The sequence below is a fragment of the Mycteria americana genome, chromosome 2 (genome assembly GCF_035582795.1).
Source record: "Mycteria americana isolate JAX WOST 10 ecotype Jacksonville Zoo and Gardens chromosome 2, USCA_MyAme_1.0, whole genome shotgun sequence".
NCBI classification, from domain to species: domain Eukaryota; kingdom Metazoa; phylum Chordata; class Aves; order Ciconiiformes; family Ciconiidae; genus Mycteria; species Mycteria americana.
In genome coordinates this window covers 448,295-472,576 of record NC_134366.1, presented here as the reverse complement: position 1 = coordinate 472,576, position 24,282 = coordinate 448,295, and the positions used below count along the sequence as shown (strand labels likewise).

Here is a 24,282-nt window from a genome sequence, read left to right as displayed (position 1 = left end):
GGAGTGGGAAGCTCTTTATGGAGGTAACAAACACGCACGTTCACCCACGTACAGCAGCACGGTAGAAAAGAAACGGGGTACCCCCCCCCCCCCCAGGAGCTGGCGCCCGGGACCCCCTCCCCCGCCAGGGAAGGGGCCAGGGGGGAGGAGGGAGAGGAAGGGTGGGGGGTCCCACCCCAGCGGGGTCCCCGCGCATGGTCCCGGAGGGTCCTGCCCCTCCACCAGCACCGTGGCCCCGGGGAGGGGCCTGCGCGCTCTCGGCCGGCCCCGGGGGCAGCCCCGGCCCCGCGGTGGGGTTGGGGGGGTCGGGGCGGAGGGGGCCATGCCAGCACCCCGCAGCCGGGGCAGAACCAGAGCGGCGGCGTTGGGTTAAAAACCTAATAAATACGGGGGCTGGGGGGGGCCGCGGTTCCGGGGTGCTGGCCCCTCGCTCCTCACCTCGCGTCCCCCCCCGCTGCCCTGGGGGGCTGCCCCCTCCCCACTGCTGCCGGGAGCGTGCCAGGAGCCGGGGTGCTGCCCCCCGGCTCGGCACGGGGCCGGGCCAGCGCGGGGGGTCCCTATGGAGGGCAGAAGTCTGTGAAGTAGGGGTGCTGGAGAGCCTCCTCCGCCGATATCCGCTGCACCGGGTTGCACTTCAGCAGGTTCTGGGTGCGGGAAAGGCGCGAGGTGAGGCCGAGGCGGGGCGAGCTGTGGCCCCCCCGCCCCACAGCCCCCCCAGACAGGCGTGGGGCTGCGAGGGGAGAGGGCACCCACCCCAAGAAGCCAAAGCCCCTCTCCCTCCCGGGGAAGCCCCCCAGCGCGGGCAGGAGGGACGGCAGGAGGGGCAGGCAGGGCGCTCACCTGCAGCAGGTCCCGGCCGGTCGCGTTCAGCTTGGGCACCACGTTGACCAGGGAGGTGGTGGCGGGGTACATGGGGTAGGGCTGGGGACAGAGAGGTGAGCCCTGGCCGCCCGCCCCCCGCCCCGCTCCCCCCTGCCCGCGCCTCACCTTGTAGTCCGGCAGCTTGGCCATGGCCGGCCACTGCTCCTCCGTGGGGGTTCCCAGCAGCGTGGGGACGGCGCTGGTCAAGGGCCACCGCTGAAGCCAGCACGGGAGTCACCCGTCACCCAGTCCGCCCCCGCCTAACCCGGGCAGAGCCCCCTCCCGCTCCCCTGCCCAGGACGGGGAGGGGCAGCCCCTCTCCCGCCGCAGCCCTCGCACGGCACCGCAAGGATATCGGAAAATCCTTTTCAGCTGGTCGTCCACGTCGTTCCCCGGGAACAGGGGCCGCCCCGCGTTGGCCAGCTCTAGGGAAGAGAGGGGATGAGCCCCGTGGCCCACGGCCCCAGCCCCGGCAGCCGCAGCCCCCTGTGCCGGCAGCCCCCGGCGGCACTACCTGCGAAGATGCAGCCGGCTGACCACATGTCGATGGAGGTGGAGTAGAGCTTGGCGCCGAAGAGCACGTCCGGGGGCCGGTACCACAGCGTGACAACCTGCGCAGAGGGTCGGGGGAGATGCTCAGCCAGCCGGGGGATGGGACGGCCGAGCCCCCATCCAGGAGAAGGCCTCCAGCGAAAGCGCAGACCTCCCAGCTCACCTCTGCCGAGTAACAGCGCACAGGGATGCCGAAGGCCCGGGCCAGGCCAAAGTCGGCCAGTTTGAGTTCCCCGTTCTGCAGTGAAAGTGCCGTGTCAGCGGGACTTCGCGGGGGACGCCCCGTCCTGCTGCCCGCCTCACGCCTCGGGGCTGGCGGCAGCCACTGCTCCGGGCCCTTCGCCCTTTCCCGTCGACCAGGAACGCAAGGGAGAGACGGAGCCGCCAGCTGCGGACAGACAGCCGCCCGCTCCCCGGCGTAACCCCCCCTCCCGGCTCCGCCAGGGCACCTCACGCCGGCACGCGGCCCCCAGCCGTCGCCCGCTCCCCGGCCCTCACCCTGTTAATGAGCAGGTTCTGGGGTTTGAGGTCTCGGTGCAGGACGTTGCGGCTGTGGCAGAAGGCGAGGCCCTTCAGCAGCTGGTACATGAACGACTGCGGAAAAGAGCACGGGCCCGAGCGGGACGCATCAGCCCCCGGACGCCGCGGGCCGGTTCTTGCGACAGCCCACGATGCCGCAGCCAGGGCAGGGCGAGCAGCGAGGGCTTCCAGAGTCCCCCCAGACGCACCTTGACGATCTCCGGATCCAAGTCGCCGTTGCAGCTATCGAAGTACTTCTTCAGGTCCTGGGGAGAAGCCAGCGGGGCCACGTCAGGGAGAGGCAGGGCCGGGAGCGGTGACCCCGGCCCCGGCGCTCACCTGGTCGCAGAACTCGAAGACCAGGGTCAGCTTCTTGTCGCTGTGCAGGACGTCGTGGAGCCTGCGAGGGAAGGGGACCCTGAGGCCCGGCGCCGCCCGGCCGAGCCCGCGGACCGAGCCCGGGGCCGGGGCCGGGGCTCCCCCGAGGGCAGCCCCCCTTGCCTGACGATGTTCTTGTGCTTCAGCTCCTTGAGCAGGCAGATCTCCCGCAGCGCCGAGCTGGGCACGCCCTGCGAGAGACGGGCGCGCTCGGGGGGGCTCGGGGGGCGCGGGCCCGGCCCCGGCCCCGGCCCCCCCCTCACCTCGTCGTCATCGTCCAGCCGCACGCGCTTCAGCGCCACGATCTCGTGCGTCTCCCGGTTCTTGGCCTTGAACACGGTCCCGTAGGTGCCTGCGGGCAGCCGGGTCACTGCCGCACCGGCCCCCCCCCCGGGCCCGCCCCCGCCCCGGCCCTCCCGCGCGGCCCCGGCCCGGCCGCACCTTCCCCGATCTTCTCCAGCTTCTCGTATTTCTGCATCGCGCCGCGCTCCGCTCCGGCCCCGCCGCACCGGCCCCGCCGCACCGGCCCCGGCCCCGGTCCCGGCCCCGGCCCCGGTCCCGGCCCCGGCCCCGGCCCCGCCGCCGCCGCCGCCGCCACTCCTCCCGGCAGCCCCCGCGCCGGGCACGCCCCCCAACGCCACACCTCCCGGCAGCCCCCGCACAAACCACGCCCCCAACACCACACCTCCCGGCAGCCCCCGCACAAACCACGCCCCCAACGCCACACCTCCCGGCAGCCCCCGCACCGGGCACGCCTCCCGCCACTCCTCCCGGCAGCCCCCGCGCTTGGCCACGCCCCCGGCACCCGCCACCACACCTCCCGGCACCGGCCACGCCCCCAGCCTCACCTTCCCGCCCCCCCGCCCGCCGCGGGTCCGGGTTCGATCCCCGGGTCCCCCCGCCCCGCCCCGGGCCACCCCGGCACCGGGCCCGGCCGCGGCGGGGTCCCCTGCGGGGCCCTCGGGGGGACGGCGACCGCGCCCGCCGGGGATGGTGCCGGGACCGCTGCGGACCCGCCCGGTGCCGCCCCGCCCCGCCCCGGCGCGCTCCCGCTGCCGCTCCCGCTCCGCCCCGCGGGGCCGCGCAGACCCGCCCGGCACGGCGGGACTCTCCGGTAAGCGGCGGGGCTGGGAGCGGGAGACGGAGCCGCGCTGGCGCCCGCCGGAGGCGGCGGGGCCGGTCCGGTCCCGGTGCTGCCCGCCCGGCCGGTCCCGCCCGTGCCCCGCCGGCGCCGTCCCCGTCCCTCGCTCCCTCCCCGCCGTGCCCCGCACGCCGCTCCCGCCGCTTCCTTCCCCTCCCCTCCCGTCCCCTCCCGACCCATCCCGTCCCGACCCGACCCGCCGCGGGAGCCCCAGCCCAGGACCAGACCCCGGGGCGCTGCACCGGCCCGGCGGCTCCTCGCGGGGCACCGGGTCCCGGCCCGGCCGCGGCCCCGCTTCCCCCCGCTGCTGCCTCCGGGATCCCCCGGCTGGGCCCGGCCGTGGGATGGGGGAGCCCGGGGGTCCCGGGCGGGGGCCGCAGGGCTCCCTGCCACCCAGCACACGCTCCTGGGTCCCCCGGCTCCCTCGGCTGGGGAGGAAGCGGCACCCCCGCCTGCTGGCATCCCCCCCCCGGACCCCCCGGACCCCCCGGACCCCCTCCTGCCAACCCGCACCCGGCTCCCGCGGCTCTGCCGGCCGGGGCGTCGCACCTCGGCCCCTTCCCGCCACCCCGCTGCCTCCGCCGGCTGCGCTGCCGGGGCCGGGGCCGGGGCCGTGCACGAGGGTGTTCCTGCGTGGCCCTGGCAGCGTTCCCGCGCCGAACACGGCTTTCGGGGCGGCGGTTGCCCCAGGACACCGCGGGAGCTGGGAGAGCTGGGATCGCACCGCTGCCGTGCTTCAGCCCTGGGTGTCTTTTTATTTTCCAGCGGGTACCGGAGCGACGCGAGGCAGCTCCATGCCCTTCCCTCCCGGCTCCTGAGCCTGACAGCGACCCTCGGCAGGTGAGAAACGCGGGGCCGGGGAGCGGCCCCAGTGTGTGCGGCCCTGTTGGCTGGCCGGCCGCAGCCATCCCGCACCCGCCGGCACGTGGGGCGAGGGGCAGGAGGGCCGAGCGGAGGGAGCATCCTGCGGCTCTGCCCTGTCCCGGTGCGTCCCTATGGGTGGCCCTGCCTCGTGGCACAGAGCTGCTGCCGAGGGCTTCGCGCCCACCCAGCGTGGCGCTTGCCAGGAGCCACCATGTGCCGTGCCGGGTGGCGAGCTGCGCTGTCCACTTGCGAAACGCTGCTAGGGGTTGAGCAACGTCAGGCACGTGTCCAGCCCCGCTGCTCTCCCACTCACGTGCTGGCGTGGGCTCCCACGGCCCCGGAGCGGGGACCGTGCTGCCCTGAGTCGGGTCCCCAGGGCAGGGGGGCAGCAGGTCCCGGGGGACACGGCGCCTATGGCTGCCCCTGAGCCGCTTGGTGCAGGCAGGGACGTGGGCAGAGCCGGTCCCCAGGGACGGACAGGGCTGCCCCACGCCTCTGCTGCCGGAGGCACCCCCGATCTCCGATGTGGTGTCAGGAGACGGGATCGCTCCGGGGGGGGAATTGTGTCGGGGCTCGGTGGAGGTCCCCAGCCCTCAGCGGCTCTGGGAACGGGCTGCAGGGTCCCGCCGGGGGATCAGCCCTGAGGCCGGTGGCGGCCGCCCAGCCCCGCTGTCGTGCCCTTCGGGGTCGCTGCACCGCTTCAAGCGGCTGCCACGAGCGTGGGATTTGATCGCCCTAACAACCCTCCTGGCACCGGTGCCTGCGCCTCCCCACGGGCAGCCCTTCCGCCCCGGCCCCCGCGGGGCCTGGCCTCCTCCCGGGAGCCACGGGCAGGGCTGGCCCCGAGCCCAGGCAGGGGCTGCGCCGGGTGGGCTCTGCCCCGCGCCCCCTCGCTGCTCCCCAGCCCCTGGGTGCTGCCCCGCGCCGCGGTGGGAGGATTCCGGCTGCCTCCTGCCTCGCTGCCCGCTGCCCCCCGCCTGTCCCTGGCAGGTGCGGGGTCCCGCCCGGCCACGCGTGCCCCCCCGAGGGATGCCGCTGTCGGTGTCTGTAGGTGAAGGCGCATGGCGGGGCCGGCTCTCGGGGGTCTCTGCACCGGTGAGGGACGTCCTGCGGCCGTGCAGCCTCTCGCTGCCCTGCTTTGCTCTGCGCCGCTGCAGCGAGAGCAGCGAGAGTGTCACGGGGTGGGCTTGGGGCTCCCCGGGGCGGGCAGGGACGTTGCAGGGGACGGAGGAGCTGGGGGACGCTCCTGCCGCCCCTGTCCCCTGCAACGCCCCGGGGACGGGACGGGGGGTGGCCCAGCCACCGCGGCGGTGACCCCTTGCCCGGGGATCCTGGCCTGGCCTGCGGAAGGGAGGGGGCCGTGGGAGCCGCCGCCTGGCCGGTCCCCGTGCCCAGTTGCGGGGTGGGGGGGTCTGGCCGCGGTCCCTGGCGCGGCCCCCATAAGCGCAGCCCTGTCATTAGAGGGGACCGGGCGGCCGCAAGGCCCGGGCCGCCTGCCTGAGGACGCCGCGCTGGGGCTTGCCAGGGGCGCCGAGGCCGGCGGGGGGGGCTCGGGCCGTCACCAGCTCCCCCTCGCTCTCTGCCCCATGTCTGCCCGCCCCACAGACCCTCGCCCGGCGTGTCCCGGTGCCCGTCCCCTCGCAGGATCCCGAGCCCCGTGCCCGCGCAGGCGAAGCCCCCGGCGCCTGTTCCTGCCCGCGCTCCTGGGGCTGTGGGGCCGCGTCCCCCCCGGGTGTCCGTCGTCCCCCCCCCCCCCCGTGTCTCCGCCGGGCCGGCTAGCTCCGCGGGCACTCGCCCGTTCCCGGCTGCCGGTGCTCGCCGCTGGCTGCCCCGTGCCCGGCGGGAGCCGCGGCGCAGAGGTGGGGCTGCCCGAGGAGCCGTTCTGGGGCTTGGCACCGCCGCTCTGTTCGGATGCGGCGGCCCGGTGCAGGCTTGCCGAAACAAAGGCTCTTGCCGCTGCCGCTGCCGCTGCCCATTTTTTTCCTCCCGCGCCCGTGTAAAGCGGCCGCTGCCGCTCGGCGGCCCGCGGTGCGGCGGGGAGAGCGCGGCCGCCTGCTGCCCCGGCCCTGCTCCGGCCCGGCGGCGGGCAGGGGCTCGGCCCGCGGGGGCGGGAGCCGGGGGGGGGCCGCGCTGGCCGAGGGCCCGGCCGCGCCGAGGGCCCGGCCGCGCCGAGGGCCCCGCTTCGCCTCCCGCCGGGGCAGGTCCCGGCCCCGGCCCCGGCCCCGGTCCCCGTCCCGGGGCGTGGAGGGGGGGGGGGGGGGGCCCCGCCGGCGGGGCAGGCGCCCGGCAGCCTCCACAGGAAGGCGGAGCGGGAGCGCGGCGGGAGCCGCAGCCTGGCCGGGTCGGCGGGCGATGGGGTGAGTTGGGGCAGAGCCGCCCGCCCGCGCCGGGCCGGCGGGGCACGGGCAGCGGCACGGCCGGGCTCTCGCCTCCCGGGGCTCCGGGCAGCCGCGGCGGGTGGGCGTGCGGCCCCCGGCCCTGCCGCGGGTGCCGGCGGGGGGGGGGGGGCGGCGGGGGGGCTGCGCCCGGCCCCTGCCCGCGGTCGGGACCCCCCCCCCCCCCCCCCCGGCCGCCGCCGGGGAGCAGGCGGGGGGCAGCGCCGGTGCACGTCCGGGGTGGCACCGGGGCGGCGGGCGCGGGGGGAGGCAGCCGTGCCCGCCCCTCCCCGGGGCTGGGCCGGGGGCAGCAGCGGGGGCCGCCGGCCGGGGCGCAGGAGCCTCCGGGGGTGCCGGCCCCTCCGGGGCCGGGCCGAGCGGGGGGTGGCGGGGGGGGGGGGGGGGGGCACAGCGCCGGGCCGCGTCCGGCGGGGTCCGTGGGCAGCCCCGCTCCCCGCGGCCGTGCCCACCCCGCCTGCCGGTCCCTGGGCGCGGCGGTGGCGGTGGCACCGGCGTGGGCGTGGGCGCGGAACCGCGCAGCGCTGTGATTCATCTCCCGGATCCGGCGGTTTCGAGGTCGCGGGGCGGGGGGTGCTGGGGGGGGGTGGGGGGGGAGGATATTTTTGGTGGCGGCTTCTAAAGTTGCAGTGTCTAGGAAACCTCTGCCGGGGCGGGAGCCGTGCCGCGGGCGGCGTGGGCCCGGCCCTGCTCCGTCCCGCGGTGTCCGCTGCGGCGATGGGGGGGTGCGGGCCCCCACGGGGGCGTCCGGGAGGCGCTGGGGGCGGCGGGGTCTCCCGGGGGTCTCCCGGCGCAGCCAGGTGAGCTGGGCAGGAGGGAGCGGCGGAGCAGGAGCAGCCGGCCCGGGCCGTGCGGACCCCGCGGAACCCCCCCGGGGCTCCCCGGCTGCGGGGGGGGGGGGGGGGGCCTGCACCCCCTGTCCGTGAGCCCCCCGCCTTCGGCGGCCTGCGGCCCTTGGCGCGGCTGCCGCCCGGGACGCGAGGGGCTGCTGGGGGCTCTGGGTGGTCTCCTGCCCTCGGGCCCTCGGGGCCGGGCAGCGGAGCTGGCGCACGTCACCGGGCTCCCCCTCGGCGCTGCGCTCCGTTTCGGGGTGCGGGGAGCTGGGGCTGGTGCCCTGCCCGTCGGGTGGGAGGCCGGCGCACGGCCACCACGAGTGCCGGCGGTGTGTGCCAGAGCTGCCTGGCGCTGCGGCGGAGCCCGGGCACCGTCAGGGTGCGGACGCAGCTCTGCCTCGGGGTGCTGCCCGCAGGGGACCGGGTGCTGGTGCTGGTGCCGGGGCGGCTCTGCCGGGGTTGCTCCCGCATCTGGGTCGTGAGCTCCCCGAGGAGCAGCGGGGCGAGCGTGGCTGTGCCAGATCACCCTCTCCCTCCCACTGGCATGCACCAGGCCGTGCCCGAGGAAGCGTCCCGGCAGGAGCCCGGGGTCCGGGCAGTCCCTGCCGTGGTGAGGGTCTGTGCAGGCAGCAGGCCTGCGTGGCACGCAGGGATGCGGCTCTGCTCCCCTCCGCAGCTGCGGCGCGGGCCTGGGGGGCCGGCTGTGGCCGAGGAGCCGCGGCGGGTGCTGGCTGTGGCTCCGTGTCTGGGCAGCACCTGCAGGCTATGCTCCTGATGGCGGCGGGCAGCGAGGGGAGCCCATCCTGCCGGGCTGCGGGCAGCGAGTGTCACCCCACGGCAGCTGAGCGCCGTGGCCACGCGCCTCTGGGTGCTCCAGGACCCTGCGCCGCAGCGGGACAGGCTCTGGCGAGCCCCCGGGGCCGGGCAGGGTGTCCTGCGCTGGCGTCCCCAGCCCTGGTCGAGGAGCCGGTGCAGCATCGCAGCGGGTAGAGATGGCAGCGGGAGAATGGGGGGACAGGCCTGGGGGGCACAGAGCTCCCCCGGGGCAGCCATCACCACCCCTGGGCTGGGCTGCGGGGCGGGGGGGGTCGCGTGGCCGGGGCCTCTCGCTCCCCCCTTTGCGGGGCCGCAGTGCAGCCTTGCCGTACGGGGCAGGCTGGGGAGCGCGGGGCACGTCCACCCGGTGTGATGGGCACAGCCTGCCCGGCACCAGGCCCACCCTGACGCAATTTTGCCTGGAAATTGGGCACAGGGAGTTCCTGGGGATGGCTGCCAGCGGGAAGACGGCGAGGGATGCGGTGTGTTCTCCATCCCCATGGTGTCAGCCAGACGGTGCACGGGGGGGGCCGGGGCTGCAGATGTGGCTCTGGTTCATGACCTGGTTCACGGCATGGTGGTCACTGTCAGCCTTACCTGCCCGCGGTTGTGGGCACAAATGTGCACGGCACGTGTGTGCGCGTGCTGATCTCGCGTCGGGGACCCGCTCCCAGCACCGTTGCCGCTGCTGGCCCGTCCCCAGCCCGGGTGTCACGGTGTGAGGAGGCACAAGCGCTGCCAGCGGCACGGGCACGGCGGAGCGGGCGGCTGGGCTCTGGCTGGCCCCTGCTGCCGCAGGGCCCCCCTTCTCCCCGTCCCGTCCCGCTTCGCACGGTTTTGGGTCCGTGCTGCGGACGGGCTGCCCCGGCGCGGACGGGCGGCCCAGGATGTGGCTGCCCCGGCCGCGGGAGGGCTGGCGGCCGCGTTGCCTCACTTCCCGCCTTGCTCAACCCGCCACCGGGCCGGCCTCCCCTCCAGGCCCGCGCGGTGCCGGTGGGTGCTGGCGGCGGGGCCCGGGGCAGGAGAGGGGCTGGGGGCGCGTGGGCCCTGTGGGGCGGCCCCCACGGCGCGGGGCCGGGGCCAGGCCCTCTAATCACCTCAGCGGATCAGGCGGGCAGGCCGGGGCCGGTCCCAGGAATGCAACTCCGGCACCGGCGGGAGCCGCCGAGCCGGCTCGCGCACAGGCGCTGATCGGAGCCAGCCGGTAATTAGCGGCGCAGCGCGGCGTTGGCAGCCTGCGGCCCTATCTGCGGACCTGCCCTGCTTATCGGAGCGGCCCGTTCCCTCGCACAAGGGGCCATTGTGCTGCGCTGCCGGCCCGGGGAGGCCGCACGCGGGGCGCAGCGAGGCGCGGTGGGGCTGGCGCTGCCACGGGCGCTGCTGCCGCCCCGGCCCACCTGCCGGCCTGGCCCCGCGCGGCGCAGCCGGAGCACGCGGCCCCGACCCTCCTGCCCCGTGGCCGGGCCCGGAGCGGGGCGAGGCGGTGGCACCGCAGCCGTGCCGATGCCCGGAGCCACGTGGGTCAGCGGCGCAGCGCGGAGCGCCGACACCAGCAGGGCTGCAGTGGGGTCAGCGGACCCGTCCCCCCGCTGTCTGTCCCCCCATGCCGGGGTGCAGCAGGTCCCTGGGAAGCAGGGCCGGCCACAGGGCAGGCGGGTGCCGACCCAGCGCGGTGCCCAGGGCAGCCGTGGGAGCTCCCGGCACGGGCTGGCTCGTGGGCTCCTCTCTGGGGGGCTGGCACGAGCTGCTGAGCCGTTCCTGGCCGGCTGCCTAGCCGTGCCTGCCGGGTGACTCAGCCGCCACCACGGAAAGCAGAAGTGTCCCCCCCCGGGTGCCCGTCACCCTTTCCAGCAGGGTCAGGCCACGGGCTCCCAGGCGCCGCGTGTCCCCTGCACGGCTGGGCCCGGCACCCCGAGCTCGCCCGCCCGCCCTCCACTGTCCTGCCAGGTCCCCGTGGTGGCACCGCCAAAGCCTGGGGCAAGGGGCCGGTGGGGCAGGGTGCCGGGAGCCCCCCAGTTTCAGGCAAGGGGCAGGCAGCCGGCTGCCCGCAGGCGGTGCTGGGGCCGGCACCTGGCTCCCCCGCTCTGAGAGCCGGTGGGAGCGCGGCGCAGGGCCGCTTCCCAGCTCAGCGTTCCCCGAGAACAATCCCAAGTGTGTTCCTGGGGCTCTAATCCCTGCGAGCTGCCAACGGGATTAAACCCAAAAAGCTGCTTAGGGCTGGGAGCGGCGAGTGCCTTCCTGCGCCGGAGCCCTGGCACCTGCCGGCCGTGGTGGCCCAGCGCCGCCTCCCCGGGATGGGTGGGATGGGGCCACCGTCCTGCGGGGAGCTCGGCCCGGGCGTGATGCCGGCGGGACCCCCGCGGTGCAGCTGGGACGGCGCGAAGGCGCTGGCTGTGCCTGGCTGGTCGCTCGACGCCGCTGACCCTCCCCGTGGGCTCTGCCCCGTGCCCCGGAGCCCCCCGCTCCCGGCAGCCGCTCTCGCTGGCACCGAGGAGCCCCTGCTCCCCTCTTGCTGGTACCAGTCCTTGGGGCTGGGGGGACACAGCCGCAGGGGACCCCAAGAGCATGGGGTGCTGGGTGCCCCGTGCCAGGAGGGGATCCCTCGGCACCACTCTCGAGTCACCCAGCAAAGGCAGTTTGGGGGTCCTGGCTCCATCTGGGGGGGGGGGGAACAGAGGTGCCGGCGCATTCCCCCCTCCCAGTTCCAGCCCTGCTGGGTCGGGCAGGTCCGCTGGTGAGACTGGAGCTGTGCCGGATCGGCTCCCTGCTACCCCTGCCACAGCGAGGGGCTGCAGGCAGCCCCCCTCGGGCACGGCACTTATGGGGTGCACGGGTTGGGGGGTCCCCATCCCGAGTAGCGGGGGGAGTTTCAGCTGCTGGCTGCGGCTTGGCGGGCGCCCCGGGAGAGCAGCGTGGCAGGCCGGCTAATCTGCGCTCGCTCGGCTGGAATGTGGATGTGCTGGCTCCGGCCCCGCATGGGGAGCGGGGATTAGGGAGCAGCCGGAGCTGGGTAGCGCCAAACCGAGGAGAAGGCACGATCCAGTGCCGAGGCCAGGCTCGAGGAGCCGCGGCCTCGGTGGACACCGAGGCCGCGGCTCCTCGAGCCTGGCCGGGGCCACTGTGCTTGCAAGCCAGGTTGCCCATGGGGGACGGCATGGCGGGAGGGGTGCCGGTGATGGTGACGAGGATGGTGACGGTGAGCCACCCATGTGAGACGCAGTCATCCGTCACCACCCTCCTTGGTCCCAGCCGTCACGTGGGGCCATCTCCCACGGCAATAAACCCGGCACACCGGTGCCGGAGGGGTCAGCCTGGTGCCCGGGGAGCTGCCGAGGGGCAAGTGTGGGGCGAAGATGGCCGGTGGGCAGGTGTGGGGGGCCGGGATGGGGGTGCTGGGGGGGGGGGGTCAGTCACCGGGTGTCTGTCTGGGGGGGGCAGTCACTGCTGGTGCCCCCCGGGGTCTGGCTCCCTGCCTGCGCACCGCAGGGCTGGGTGCGTGCCCAGGGTCCTGCCGGGGGGGCTGGGTCCCGTCCCGCTGCCCCGGCTCCGCTCCCCTCCCGGCGTTTGTCTTGGCCCCTGCTCTCCCGCTCCCACCGGCGGCCAAGACAAACCAGCCCGCAGCCAGCTCCGGGGCCAGCCCTGCCCGCGCCTGCCCCCACCCCGGTCCCCGGGCAGCTGAGGAGGGGCAGACCCCGACCCCCTGCCTGCGGCTCTGCCCCGGAGGCGGTGGTGGCACCCGGTGCCTGGGGGAAGGGGACAGCCAGCAGCCACGCGGCCCCTCGGGGCATCGCCGCGGCCCGTGGGAGCACCGGCCGCGCACCTGAGCACCCCTCTCTGTCCCCAGGTTATGCTGCCCCTACACGGTCCCCTGAGCCCCCGTGAGAAGGAGAAGGGCTAAGCCGGCCATCCCGGGGCGCCGCGCCAGCGCCATGGCCCACTCCCAGGTGTCCTCCGAGATCCACCACATCGTCTCCTCCGCCTTCCAGAGCGTAAGTGCTGCGGCGGGCACGGCCCCACGGCTGCCGGGGGGATGGCGGGGCCGCACCCCCTGCCGCCGCCTGGCCGGGTGAGGGGTGCCGCGGCACAGCCCTCCCGCCGCGCTGCGCCGTGGGCTGGTGCCCCGTTGCGTGGCCGCGGGGCAGGGCTGTGCCCCGCAGCGGCCAGCCTGGGGCAGGCTGAGCCAGCCGCGCCGGGGCGGTGGGTGCCCTCGAGGCAGGTGCTGCCGGGGCGCGTTGGGCCGGGGCCGCCGGCTCTGCCGGTGCCGCTCGCCTGCCTCAGCCGTGCGCGGTGCCAGCGGTGCCAGTGCCGCACAACTGCCGTGTGGGTTCGCGGGGCTGCCGGGGAGCAGTTAATGATTAACCCTTTGCATCGTGCCGCGCGACTGCCTGGTGCCGTTGGGCGAGCCGCCATCGCCGCACACGTGACCGGGGATGGGACCTGCGGCCCCTTCCCTGTGTCTCCACCACCCATGGATTTCCTCCTGGGCTCCCGGGTAAGCCATGGCCTTGCCCGGGCTGCGGGGCTGACAGGTCCCTCGTCCCCCCCAGCACCCGGCCGGGGGCACCCGTCCCCACCTGTGCCAGGGCCGAAGCTGGGCCCGGGCGAGGGAGCACGGGACCCCCGTCCCGCGGGCGAGGGAGCACGGGACCCCTGTCCCGCGGGCGAGGGAGCGTGCCGGGCATGCAGGGACGCGGGGCATTGCCCTGGGACGGGGTGCCGGCTCGGGAGCAGCTCAGCCCCACTGACCCCTGGCACGGCCCCCCGGGCTGTGGCACACGTGGGGATGCAGGCACTCGGTGACGCCGGGCCGGGCGTGCCAGGCGGGTTCAGTGAGGGGGTCCTGGGCGTCACCGCGGGCGGGGTCACGGTGCGGTCACCGGGGGCCAGAGGAGCCGGGCCACGGGGGAGGCGGGGATGCGCGGCATGGCTGCGGCGTGGGCAGCAGATGGGGAGTCCAAGGTCATTTTGGGGCTGGCGGGATCCTGGGGTCGGGGCACCGGGGTGCGGAGGGGTCGGGGCATGGAGGTTTGGGGGCTGCCAGGGGGCTGCCTTGCCAGGTGCCGTGGGAGCGGCCGGGGCGCTGCCGGGGCTGGAGGACGGGTTTGTGGGGTGCAGCGCTGCGGGCACTGGGCTGTGGCGGGAGCATCTGGGAGGGCTGCGGGGTGTCGGAAGGGCATCACGGGCCGGCGGAGAGGATGTGGCAGGAGCCGGGGGGATGCGGGCAGAGGACGTGGCCTGATGCTGCCGTCGTCATGTGGGGGGCCTCGATGCCGTGGGTGGTGGGTGTGATGGGACGGCACGGGTCTGCCTGTTCCCTGTCACCCCTGCTGCAGTACCCCACCCCGGGCAGGGCCTGGGGGCTTTGGGGTCACCGCGTGGTGGGGACGGGGGCCAGGGGACCACGGCTCTGCCCAAGGACACGACATCTGGACCGGGATGTGCCGGGCTGGGGCGTGGGTGGGGGGGCTGTGGCATAGCCCTGGCCGGGCGCGTGCCATGGGGCACCGACTCAGGGTGCCGGGCTGTCCCCAGGGAGGCTGGCAGCCCCCACCGCCAGTGCCCGGGGGTGTCCCGGCGGGCAGGGCCCGGCACTTGCCACCCTGGCAGGGGAAGGTGCCCGGGGTGCCCCCCCCCCCCCCCCCCCCCACGCCCTGCCACATCTGGGGGGCACCGTCCTCCCTGTCCCTCCCCTCCGGGTGCCCCCAACCCCACGTCCCCCCACCTGGGGGGGCTCTGGGACCTGCCCCATCCCCGCGGGCTATGGGGGGTGGCCGGGGCAGGGCAGGGACCGTCCCCCCCCAGCTGAGCGCTGCGGGCAGCTCTGGGGGGGCCGTGGCGGGAGGGCCGGGGGTGTCGGCAGCGGGGGCCGGGGGGAGGGGGGGGGAAGCTCCTGCCTGGCCGGGGGGAGCACGTTACCGGGGGAGAAGCCGTGCGTTACCGGGGGGTGGCGGCGCAGCCCGACCCGACCCGACCCGACCCGACCCGTGCAGCAGGGGGGGGGGCAACGCGCACCGGGGCCGGGGTCCCCCCGCTGCGTTCCCGGGGCCCGTGCGCCAGCGGAGGGGGGGGTCGGTGCGGGGGCTCTGCGGCCCGGCGGGGGCCGTGCGCTGCCGGCGGGGTCGCGCGTTACCGGCGGCGTTACCGGAGGAGATCGGTGCCTTGCCGGGGGGGGGGGGGGGGTGTCGGTGCATTGCCGGGGGGGTCGGTGCGGGGGCGGGGGATCGGGACGCTGCCGGCGGTCGGAGCATCCCGGGGGGCCGGAGCCCGGCCGGGGGGGGGGGGGGGGGGCCGGCGCAGCCCGATGCTGCGGGCGCAGCCCGTGCCCTCTGCGGGCCGCTGTCACCTTGAGGCGGGCGCGGGGCGGCTCCGTCAATATTTGGCGAGGCCGGGGAAGGAGCCGCCGCCCCCCGCCCCCCCGCCCCCGGCCCCGTCCCCGGCCCCGTCCCCGGCCGGGCCGGGCCGCGCCGCCCCGATAAAGCGCTGCGGGAGCTGCGGCGGGAGCGCGGCTCCGCCATGACTCAGGTAGGACCGGCCGGGCGGGACGCGCCCCCCGCGCCCCCCCCCGCGCCCCCCGCCCCGCCACCCCGCATCCCGCACCCCCTGCACCCCCGCCCGCATCCCGCACCCCCCGCCGCCCCGCGCCCCCGGCCCCGCACCCCCGTGCCCCCCTGCGCCCCCCGCAGCCCCGCACCCCCGCGCTCGCAGCCCCCTCGCCCCCCCAGCCCAGGAGCCCGCCCCGCGCACCCCGGCTGGCACCCACAGCTGGGGCGCGCCAGCAGCACCCGGCGGCGCGGGGACGGGGGCCCGGCACGGGGGGCACCGGGGGCACCGCGGGCGCAGGGCCTGGGGTGCGTGGCGGGGGCACGGCGCTGGGGGTGCTGGGTCCGGGCTGACCGGGGAGCACGGTACCGGGGTGCCGGGGCACGTGCGGGGGGGGGGGCACGGCACCGGGGATGTCGGGCCAGGGCTGCGCGGGGGAGCAGGGCGCTGGGGACACTGGGGGTACATGGGGAGAGCGCGGCACCAGGGCGCGGGCTGGGGATGCCGGGTCGGGCCGCGCTGGGGACAGGGCAGCGGGGTGCCGGGGTACCTGCGGGGAGAGCGCGGCGCTGGAGCGCAGCGCTGAGGCTGGGGGGCGCGGGGTGCGCTGGGCGCAAACGGCGCGGTGGGCGCCCAGCCCAGGGGCGCGGCCGGGGTGCACGGCCCACGGTGCACGGGGGGGCGCGTCCCTTGGGTGCAGGGCCTCTGGGGATCCCGGAGAGGCACCATCCATCCAGGGCGCCCACCGCGTGGGGCTGCGTGACCGGGGCGCGCTGGGAGCTGGCGGCGGTGCCGGCAGTGCCCAGCGCCCGCTCAGCCCCGCTGCCGGCCCGCAGCCCGAGCAGGAAGCGCTGGGCGCCAGCTCGCCCGCGTTCGGGGAGGAGGAGGAGGAGGAGAAGGACCTGAACAAGGCGCTGGGCGTGGAGCGCTTCGAGGAGATCCTGTGCGATGCACACCCCCGCAACGCGGAGGAGGCCGGGCGCAGCTACGGCGAGGAGGACTTTGAGTGTGAGTGGGGCCCGGGGGGCAGCGGACAGGCAAGCAGCAGGCAGGCAGCAGGCAGGCGGCAGGCAGGCAGGGCACCAACCCCGCCCTGTCCTCCGCAGACCACCGCCAGTCGTCCCACCACATCCACCACCCGCTCTCCACGCACCTGCCCACCGACACCCGCCGCAAGAAGGGAGTGCCGAAAAAGGGCAAGAAGAAGCACCGCCGCGCCTCGGTCCCTGGCGAGACCCCCACCATCGAGGAGGCCGAAGAGGATGAGGACGAGGCGTGCGACACGGAGACGGAGCGGTCAGCGGAGGAGCTCCTGCAGCCCGGCCTGCCCGAGGCGGTGCAGGTGAGGGCAGGGCTGGGTGCGGGCGGCCACGCTGTGCCCCCCCCGCTCTGGGGGCTCTTGGGGCGGGTGGCTGGGCACGGCCGGGGCGCTGGGAGCTGGCGAGGAGCCGGAGCCGGTGGCACCTGTGGCCAAGGGACACGGCTCCACGGCAGCCGGTTCCTCCCATGCCCTGTCTCAGTTCTTCCTGCAGGAGGACGAGGTGACCGACCGCCGGGCAGAGGAGCCGGCGGCCCCCGCGGCGCTGCCCGGCTCCCCCCCGGAGCCCCGTGGGTCCGCGTCCCCCAGGGAAGCCCAGGCAGGCAGGTGAGCAGGGGCCGGGGCCGGACAGCGCTGGGGCTCACCCAGGGCTTGGACGGGGCTGGGGCTCTCGGGGGCAGGCAGCCCCTCCGGCTGCCCCACGGCAGGGCCGGGGGGCAGAGCGGGGGCTCAGCTCTGAGGCGGGCGCCTGCCTCGCAGCCCTGATGAGGAGGAGGGAGGTTCGGCGGAGGGAGCGGCCGCTGCCGAGGCTGGCTCCCCCGGTCGCCCTGTTCCCAAGTCGCAGCCGGGGCACCGGAGCTACAACCTGCACGAGCGGCGGCGGATCGGCAGCATGACGGGCGTGGAGCAGGCCCGGTACCAGAAGATGCCGACAGATGAGTCGGAGGCCCAGACGCTGGCCTCGGCCGACCTGGACTACATGAAAAGTGAGTGAGGGGCACCCTGCGCCCCAGGGGCCGCGCTGGCAGCGCATCGGCACAGTAGGAGCCGGCAGTGCCGGGTCACCCCGCGGCTGCAGCAGAGCCAGGCTGGGCGCAGGCTCTGGCCCCGCTCCAGGCGCCGAGTATGGCCGCAGGGGAACCTCTCCCGGGGCACCGGGGACGTGGAGTGCAGCCAGGAGCCGGCGCCTGGGGCGGCTGGAGCTGGAGGCGGTGGTGCCGGTGGTGCCTCCCCTGGGTGCTCGCCAGCCCCCGGCGATTTGCAGCCTGGGGACTCCCAGGGCGGCGGGTGACGCTTCTGCCTCGGAGCTCCCCAGGGAGCGCTGCCTGCAGAGACCCCGTGTGCCGACGGGCATGCGCAGCCCTTGGCACGGGGGGTAATGGTGGCCCCGGTGTGAGGAGCCACTTCAGCTCCTGCTCGTCACCGCCAGCCCTGGCTCCAGAGAAGCAGCCAACGGGCAACCTCCCGGTGCCGTAGCACTCGCCGGCACACAGACCTCGTCACCCCTCACCATGCCGAGTGCCGTCCGGCCGCACTCACGCACCGTGGGGCTGTGATGGTCCTTGCCCGGCCCCAGCTCAGGTCCCTCTGCTCCGAGCTGCCCCGGGCGGGCTGCCAGCCCCCGGCTCCCCTGGGCTGCCTGGTGCCGGGGCTCGTGGGGGCAGGGCTGTGAGCTCTGCAGGTTGCCCACCTGCTGCCATCGCTGTCCTCCCCATCTCCGGCAGGTCACCGCTTCGAGGACGTGCCGGGGGTGCGCCGGCACCTTGTCCGGAAGAGCGCCAAGGCGCAGGTGGTCCACATCAGCAAGGACCACAAGGAGCCCAGCACGCGGCCCCGCAAGCAGGACCGGCAGCCCCACGAGGTGTGGGGTCCGGGCGCCCAGGGGGGCGGGCAGGGCTGGGGGTCCCGGCGCAGCGGAGGAGCCGGGGCACGGCACGGGACCGGGGGAGCGGCTGGGCAAGCGCGTCTCGCCCGGGGCACTGCAGAGGGGGGCTGCCTGCGCACGGCCCCGTCGCCGTGGGGGGGTCCCCGCCGTCTCGGCGCTGACCTGGCCGTGCGGGCAGGTGTTCGTGGAGCTGAACGAGCTGGTGGTGGACAAGAACCAGGAGCTGCAGTGGAAGGAGACGGCGCGCTGGATCAAGTTTGAGGAGGACGTGGAGGAGGAGACGGACCGCTGGGGCAAGCCGCACGTGGCCTCCCTGTCCTTCCGCAGCCTCCTGGAGCTGCGCAAGACCCTGTCCCACGGTAGGGAGGCAGGGCCGGCCCCACGGGTCCCGCACAGGGAGGGGTCCCCGGCCCTGCTCCCCTCAGCCCCCCCTCCCTCGCCCAGGGGCTGTGCTCCTCGACCTGGACCAGAAGACGCTGCCGGGGGTGGCTCACCAGGTGGTGGAGCAGATGGTCATCACCGACCAGATCCGGGCCGAGGACCGCGCCAACGTGCTGCGGGCGCTGCTGCTCAAGCACAGGTGAGCGTGCTCCCCTCCGCTCCCCGCAGCCACGGGGACAGCGCTGTCCCCGGGGCCACCAGTGTGCAGCGTGACGGCAGGGATGGCTGTGCCAGGCTGCCGGCCGCTCTCCCGTCGGGCCACCACGGACAGCCCTGGCTTTGTCCCGCAGCCACCCGAGCGACGAGAAGGACTTCTTCCCCCGAAACATCTCGGCCGGCAGCCTGGGCTCCCTGCTCGCGCACCACCACAGCACCAATCACGTGGCCGAGGGCAGCGAGCCAGCTGTCACCGAGCCCCTCATCGCCGGCCATGCCGTGGAGCACGACACGCGGGTCGACGTGGAGCGGGAGGTGAGCCTGGCTCCCGCGGCCGTGCCGCACCGTCCCCAGCCCTCTGCCCGTGCCTTCCTCCCAGCCTGCTGCGGCTCCTCATCCTCGGGAGGAGCCCTGACCCCAGCCTTGCTGCGCGCTCTGTCCCCGCAGAGGGAGGTCCTCACCCCCACGCCCCCGGCCGGCATCACTCGCTCCAAGTCCAAGCACGAGCTGAAGCTGCTGGAGAAGATCCCGGACAACGCCGAGGCCACGGTGGTGCTTGTGGGTACGGAGAGGTGGCGGAGGGGTGGGCAGGGTGGGGAGGGTCGAGGACTGCATGCCAGGCTCCTGCGGTGACCTTCTGCACCCCATGGTGACCCAGCGAGCCCCGCAGTGACCCCTGTGCCCCCCAGGCTGCGTGGAGTTCCTGGACCAGCCCACCATGGCCTTCGTGCGGCTGCAGGAGGCGGTGGAGCTGGACTCGGTGCTGGAGGTGCCCGTCCCCGTGCGGTTCCTCTTCGTGCTGCTGGGGCCCAGCAGCACCCACATGGACTACCACGAGATCGGACGCTCCATCTCCACCCTCATGTCCGACAAGGTGAGCACTGCGTCCCTGCCAGGGCCGTGCCCCCACGGCCGGGCTCGGGGCCCCGCGGTGTCCCCGGACGGGCGCTCTGACCCCGCTGTCTCCCTGCCAGCAATTCCACGAGGCCGCGTACCTGGCCGACGACCGCCACGACCTCCTCAATGCCATCAACGAGTTCCTGGACTGCAGCGTGGTGCTGCCGCCCTCCGAGGTGCAGGGTGAGGAGCTGCTGCGCAGCGTCGCCCACTTCCAGCGCGAGATGCTGAAGAAGAGGGAGGAGCAGGAGCGGCGGCTGCTGCTGGAGCCCAAGTCCCCCGAGGAGAAAGGTGCCGGCGGGGCCGGGAGTGGGGCGGGATTGGGGCAGGGTCTGGGTGGGGGCACCCGGCTGGCAGGGTCTCACTGTCCGTCCACCTGTCTGTCCGCCGGGTGCAGCGCTGCTAAAGCTGAAGGTGGTGGAGGGCGAGGGCGAGGAGGAGGATGACCCTCTGCGGCGCACAGGCCGGCCCTTTGGGGGATTGATCCGGGACGTGCGGCGGCGGTACCCCAAGTACTTGAGCGACTTCAGGGATGCGCTGAACCCCCAGTGCATTGCGGCCGTCATCTTCATCTACTTCGCCGCGCTGTCACCGGCCATCACCTTTGGAGGGCTGCTGGGTGAGTGCCGGGGGCACGGCGCTGCCGGGGCGGGCTGGAGCGGGGCACTGCAGGTGCGGGTGCTGTGTGCTGCCCCGTGCGTGCGCTGCAGGAGGGAGCGGGTGGGAGCTGCCATCGGCTGTGACGCCGGGGACGAAGGCCCCCGTCCCACCGGCTGTGCCTGAGCCTGTCCTGCCCGCAGGGGAGAAGACGCAGGACCTGATCGGGGTGTCTGAGCTGATCATCTCCACGTCGCTGCAGGGCGTGCTTTTCTGCCTGCTGGGTGCCCAGCCCCTGCTCGTCATCGGCTTCTCGGGGCCCCTGCTCGTCTTTGAGGAGGCTTTCTTCACGGTGAGAGCAGGGCGAGCCTCCCTGGGCAGGAGCAGGGTGGGGGGACATTCCCGGGTGCTGTGGGGCAGACATCCCCCCTGGCCCCACTGCTCCTGCGAGGACCCTCCCTGCCCCACTGCCCGGGGCTCTGCCCCACTGCCCGGGGCTCTGCCCCAGCCCTGCGGCCGTCCCTCCTGCTGACACCCGCCTGTCCCTCTGCCTGTCTGTCTATGTGGCATCGGCAGTTCTGCACGTCCAACGAGCTGGAGTACCTGGTGGGGCGCGTCTGGATCGGCTTCTGGCTCATCCTCATCGTGCTGGTCATGGTGGCCTTCGAGGGCAGCTTCCTGGTGCGCTTCGTCTCCCGCTTCACCCAGGAGATCTTTGCCTTCCTCATCTCCCTCATCTTCATCTACGAGACCTTCTCCAAGCTGGCCAAGGTGAGCTGGCGGGGCTGGGGCTGGGGGGTCCGCGGGGCAGGACCGGCCTGAGCCTCGTGCTGCCGCAGATCTTCCAGGAGCACCCCCTGCACGGCTGCCTGCGGGCGAATGGCACGGGCGCGGAGGCAGAGGAGTGGAGGAACACCAGCGCGGCCCTGGCCAACGGCACGGCCGGCCGCGCCGCAGCCAAGGTGACGGGGCAGCCCAACACGGCGCTGCTCTCGCTGGTGCTCATGGCCGGCACCTTCTTCATCGCCTTCTTCCTGCGCAAGTTCAAGAACAGCCGGTTCTTCCCCGGACGGGTGCGTGGGGCAGGCGGGACGGCGGCGTGGGCGCTGCGTGGGGCCCTGGGGTGAGCCCAGCTTTGGGGGGCAGGGCTGAGCTGGGGGGGGCGGGCGGTGGGGCTGGGGCCGGGCTGACGCTGCTCTTCCCCCAGATCCGGCGGCTCATCGGGGACTTTGGGGTGCCCATTGCCATCCTGGTGATGGTGCTGGTGGACTACAGCATCCAGGACACCTACACGCAGGTCAGCACCCAAACAGCCCCCCTCGGGCAGGAGCCCCCCGCCCCGCACCCTCCTGCAGGGCCCTGGCACTGCCCGGCCCTGGTCCCGCTCGCTTGCCATCGTCCCGGCTGCAGGTCAGCTGCCCCCAGCATGTGTGGCACTGTCTGTCCCCACCACGGCTGCCACGGCGCTTGGCCGCCTCCGGCTCCTGGCATCTCATCTTTCCTCTCCCGGCTTTGCCGGGAGCCCTTTGAGTCCAGTTGCGGTGGGTCCTGGGGCCTCCGTGGCTCGCCCCACTCCCTGTGGCACCCCTCGCTCTGGAGGAGCTGCGCGCCGGGGGGCAGAGCCAGTGCCCCCACCCCAGCGTTTCTCGCCCCCTCCCCACAGAAGCTGAGCGTGCCCAGCGGGTTCTCGGTGACGGCCCAGGACAAGCGGGGCTGGGTGATCAACCCCCTGGGTGAGAAGAGTGACTTCCCTGTCTGGATGATGGTGGCCAGCGGCCTCCCCGCCATCCTCGTCTTCATCCTCATCTTCATGGAGACGCAGATCACCACGTGAGCGCAGCGGGGCAGGGCTGGGGGCCCAGCAGGGCCGCGCGGGGCATGAGCGGGGCACGAGTGGGGCAGGGTGTGCCACGCTGAGCTGTGCCAAGCCGTGCCGCGCTGTGTCAAGCTGTGCTGTACTGTGCCGTGCAATGCTGAGCTGTGCCGTGCTGTGCCAAGCCGTGCCGTGTCATGCTGAGCTGTGCCAAGCTGCGCGGTGCCGTACTGTGCCATGCGAAGCTTTGCAGTGCCGTGCCGTGCCAAGCCCTGTCGAGCCATGCCGACCGTGTGCCCTTGTGCCCAGGCTGATCATCAGCAAGAAGGAGCGGATGCTGCAGAAGGGCTCTGGGTTCCACCTTGACCTCCTGCTCATCGTGGCAATGGGTGGCTTCTTCGCGCTGTTTGGGCTGCCATGGCTCGCCGCGGCCACCGTGCGCTCCGTCACGCACGCCAACGCCCTCACCGTCATGAGCAAGGCTGTGGCGCCTGGGGACAAGCCCAAGATCCAGGAGGTGAAGGAGCAGCGGGTCACTGGGCTGCTGGTGGCCGTGCTCGTTGGTAGGTCCAGCCCTGCCCGCTCTGTGTCCCCCGCCAGCCCTGCTCTGTCCTGCATGGCCGTGGGGGGCTGGGCAGCCCTGGGGAGCTGTGGGGGTGCATGGGGAGGGGGGCCCGGCCCACAAGAGCTTAGGGTGCCCCAAGCCCTAGCCAAACTGGCGTTGTCATCCGGTCCCACATGGACACCAGTGACGCAGGACCCTCCCCAGGCACTGGGGGAGGGGGGGGGCCGGGCAGGGAGGAGTGGGGCTGTTGTGGGGCTGTTGTGAGCCCTGGCCCCAGCCGGGGCCCTGGGCACCCCCTCCCCAGGCACCGTGGCTGACCCCGCTCTGGCCCAGGCCTGTCCATCGTTATCGGGGACCTGCTGCGGCAGATCCCGCTGGCCGTGCTCTTCGGGATCTTCCTCTACATGGGCGTCACCTCCCTCAACGGCATCCAGTTCTACGAGCGCCTGCAGCTGCTGTTGATGCCCCCCAAGCACCACCCCGACGTCACCTATGTCAAAAAGGTGGGGGGGGGGGTGGGACCCTCGTCCGCCCACCTCGGCAGCCAGCCTAGGGCACCCTTGGGCTTGGGGCACCAGGGCGTCTGTGGGACGGGCTCTGGCACAGCCTCGTTTAGGGGGCTCGGGGGGGACAGGGCGGTTCCTCGGGGGAGGCCAGACCCCGGCAGGGCTGTGGGGAGCCGTGCCCTGGGAGGGGGGTGCCGCTGGGGCAGGCCGTGCCTGCGGTGGGAGGGGGACGCAGGGGTCCAGCGCGCGTGTGCCCCCAGCACTGACGCCCGTCCCCGCGCAGGTGCGCACGCTGCGCATGCACCTCTTCACTGGGCTGCAGCTGGCGTGTCTGGCCGTGCTCTGGGCCGTCATGTCCACAGTGGCCTCCCTGGCCTTCCCCTTCATCCTCATCCTCACGGTGCCACTCCGCATGTGCCTGCTGAGCCGCATCTTCACCGACCGTGAGATGAAGTGTGTAAGTCCCCGCTCCGTGTCCCGTGGTCGGCCGTGTCCCTCGTCCCCGTGGGTGCTCGTGGCCGGGGGCGCTGATGGCTGGGCCCATGGAGGTGGGCGGTGAGGGAGGGGGAGCCCCTTGCTGCCCGCTCAGCCACCATCTCCCCGCAGCTGGACGCGGACGAAGCTGAGCCCATCTTCGACGAGCGGGAAGGCGTGGACGAGTACAACGAAATGCCGATGCCGGTGTGACCACGCGCTAGCCAGCAAGCCGCCTGCGGCCACGGGGCCGGGGATGGCCAGGCCCCCGTGCTGCCGCCCTGCGTGGGGACGGGGGCAGCGGCCGCGCAGCCGTGCCCAGCCGGGGACGGGCACCCCACGCTCCCCGTGCCTTCGGGGGGACACCTGCCAAAGAGACGCTGGCCCACAACCTCGCCCCACCGGGGAACCCCCGCACCCCTCCCACGCAGTACAGGGCCGTGCCTTCGGTCCCCCTCGGGCACGTCCTGACCACGCCATGGGGCAAAGCCCCCCCCCCCCCGCTCCCCCGGTCGCCCCCCAGCAGAGCTGCAGGTCCTGGCCCTGCCCCAGCCCCTCCGCAGCCGCCAGCCAGGCCCTGGGCTCCCACCAGACAATCAGGCGTTTCCTAAATCCCACAGTGTTTTATTTAACAGAGTAATTTAAATGGCAATAAACAGCTTTATAACGAGCATGCCAGGCTGCGGCTGCCGAGGCGGCTGAGGCCGGAGGCGCTGGGGTGGGGTGAGCCCCGTGCAGCCCTGCCCGTGCCGCGGCTGCGCGAGGGCAGGGCTGCAGGCAGCAGCACCCCGGGCACCGCGCGCTGCCAGGGCCAAGTGCTGGGCCAAGGGCACCCGCCCGTCCCCCCGCAGGGCGGCCAGCCGGGGGGCTGCGCCCTGGGCTGCCGGGGTGGGGGCGCGGGGGCCGCCTTGTGCCAGGCCCAGGCCGGGCAGGGGCTGTGGGCCGGCCCCTGCCTTGTACCAATAAACAGAATGGACTTTGCACACTTTTCACCAGTTTTATTGTAAAGTTA

At 74.8% G+C, this 24,282-nt stretch overlaps 2 protein-coding genes across 3 annotated transcripts; one reads left to right on the top strand and one right to left on the bottom strand.

Moving 5' to 3' along the window:
- Window positions 1–268: 268 nt before the first annotated feature.
- CDK5 (cyclin dependent kinase 5) lies at window positions 269–2,827 on the bottom strand. The gene is made up of 12 exons (XM_075492091.1): window positions 2,752–2,827; window positions 2,574–2,662; window positions 2,434–2,501; window positions 2,272–2,332; window positions 2,142–2,198; window positions 1,912–2,007; window positions 1,577–1,651; window positions 1,376–1,472; window positions 1,217–1,286; window positions 988–1,048; window positions 841–921; window positions 269–644 (listed from the first exon to the last, which is right to left on the bottom strand). The coding sequence occupies exons 1-12, from the start codon at window positions 2,786–2,788 to the stop codon at window positions 558–560; spliced, it is 879 nt and encodes a 292-aa protein (XP_075348206.1). The 5' UTR covers window positions 2,789–2,827; the 3' UTR covers window positions 269–557.
- Window positions 2,828–3,167: 340 nt separating this feature from the next.
- SLC4A2 (solute carrier family 4 member 2) lies at window positions 3,168–24,251 on the top strand. 2 transcript variants are annotated; one of them, XM_075492089.1, is made up of 24 exons: window positions 3,168–3,424; window positions 4,217–4,291; window positions 12,202–12,346; window positions 15,734–15,905; window positions 16,004–16,239; window positions 16,430–16,542; window positions 16,696–16,922; window positions 17,661–17,797; window positions 18,000–18,180; window positions 18,266–18,401; window positions 18,553–18,733; window positions 18,866–18,980; window positions 19,108–19,292; window positions 19,393–19,606; window positions 19,713–19,934; window positions 20,116–20,264; window positions 20,489–20,683; window positions 20,752–20,985; window positions 21,120–21,209; window positions 21,576–21,742; window positions 22,035–22,288; window positions 22,624–22,793; window positions 23,080–23,253; window positions 23,403–24,251. In XM_075492089.1, exons 3-24 carry the CDS (start codon window positions 12,287–12,289, stop codon window positions 23,481–23,483), a joined length of 3,693 nt encoding a protein of 1,230 aa, XP_075348204.1. In that variant the 5' UTR covers window positions 3,168–3,424; window positions 4,217–4,291; window positions 12,202–12,286; the 3' UTR covers window positions 23,484–24,251. The 2 variants fall into 2 exon arrangements, with proteins under 2 accessions (XP_075348204.1, XP_075348203.1); XM_075492088.1 differs by having other exon boundaries at window positions 16,418–16,542.
- Window positions 24,252–24,282: the final 31 nt, after the last annotated feature.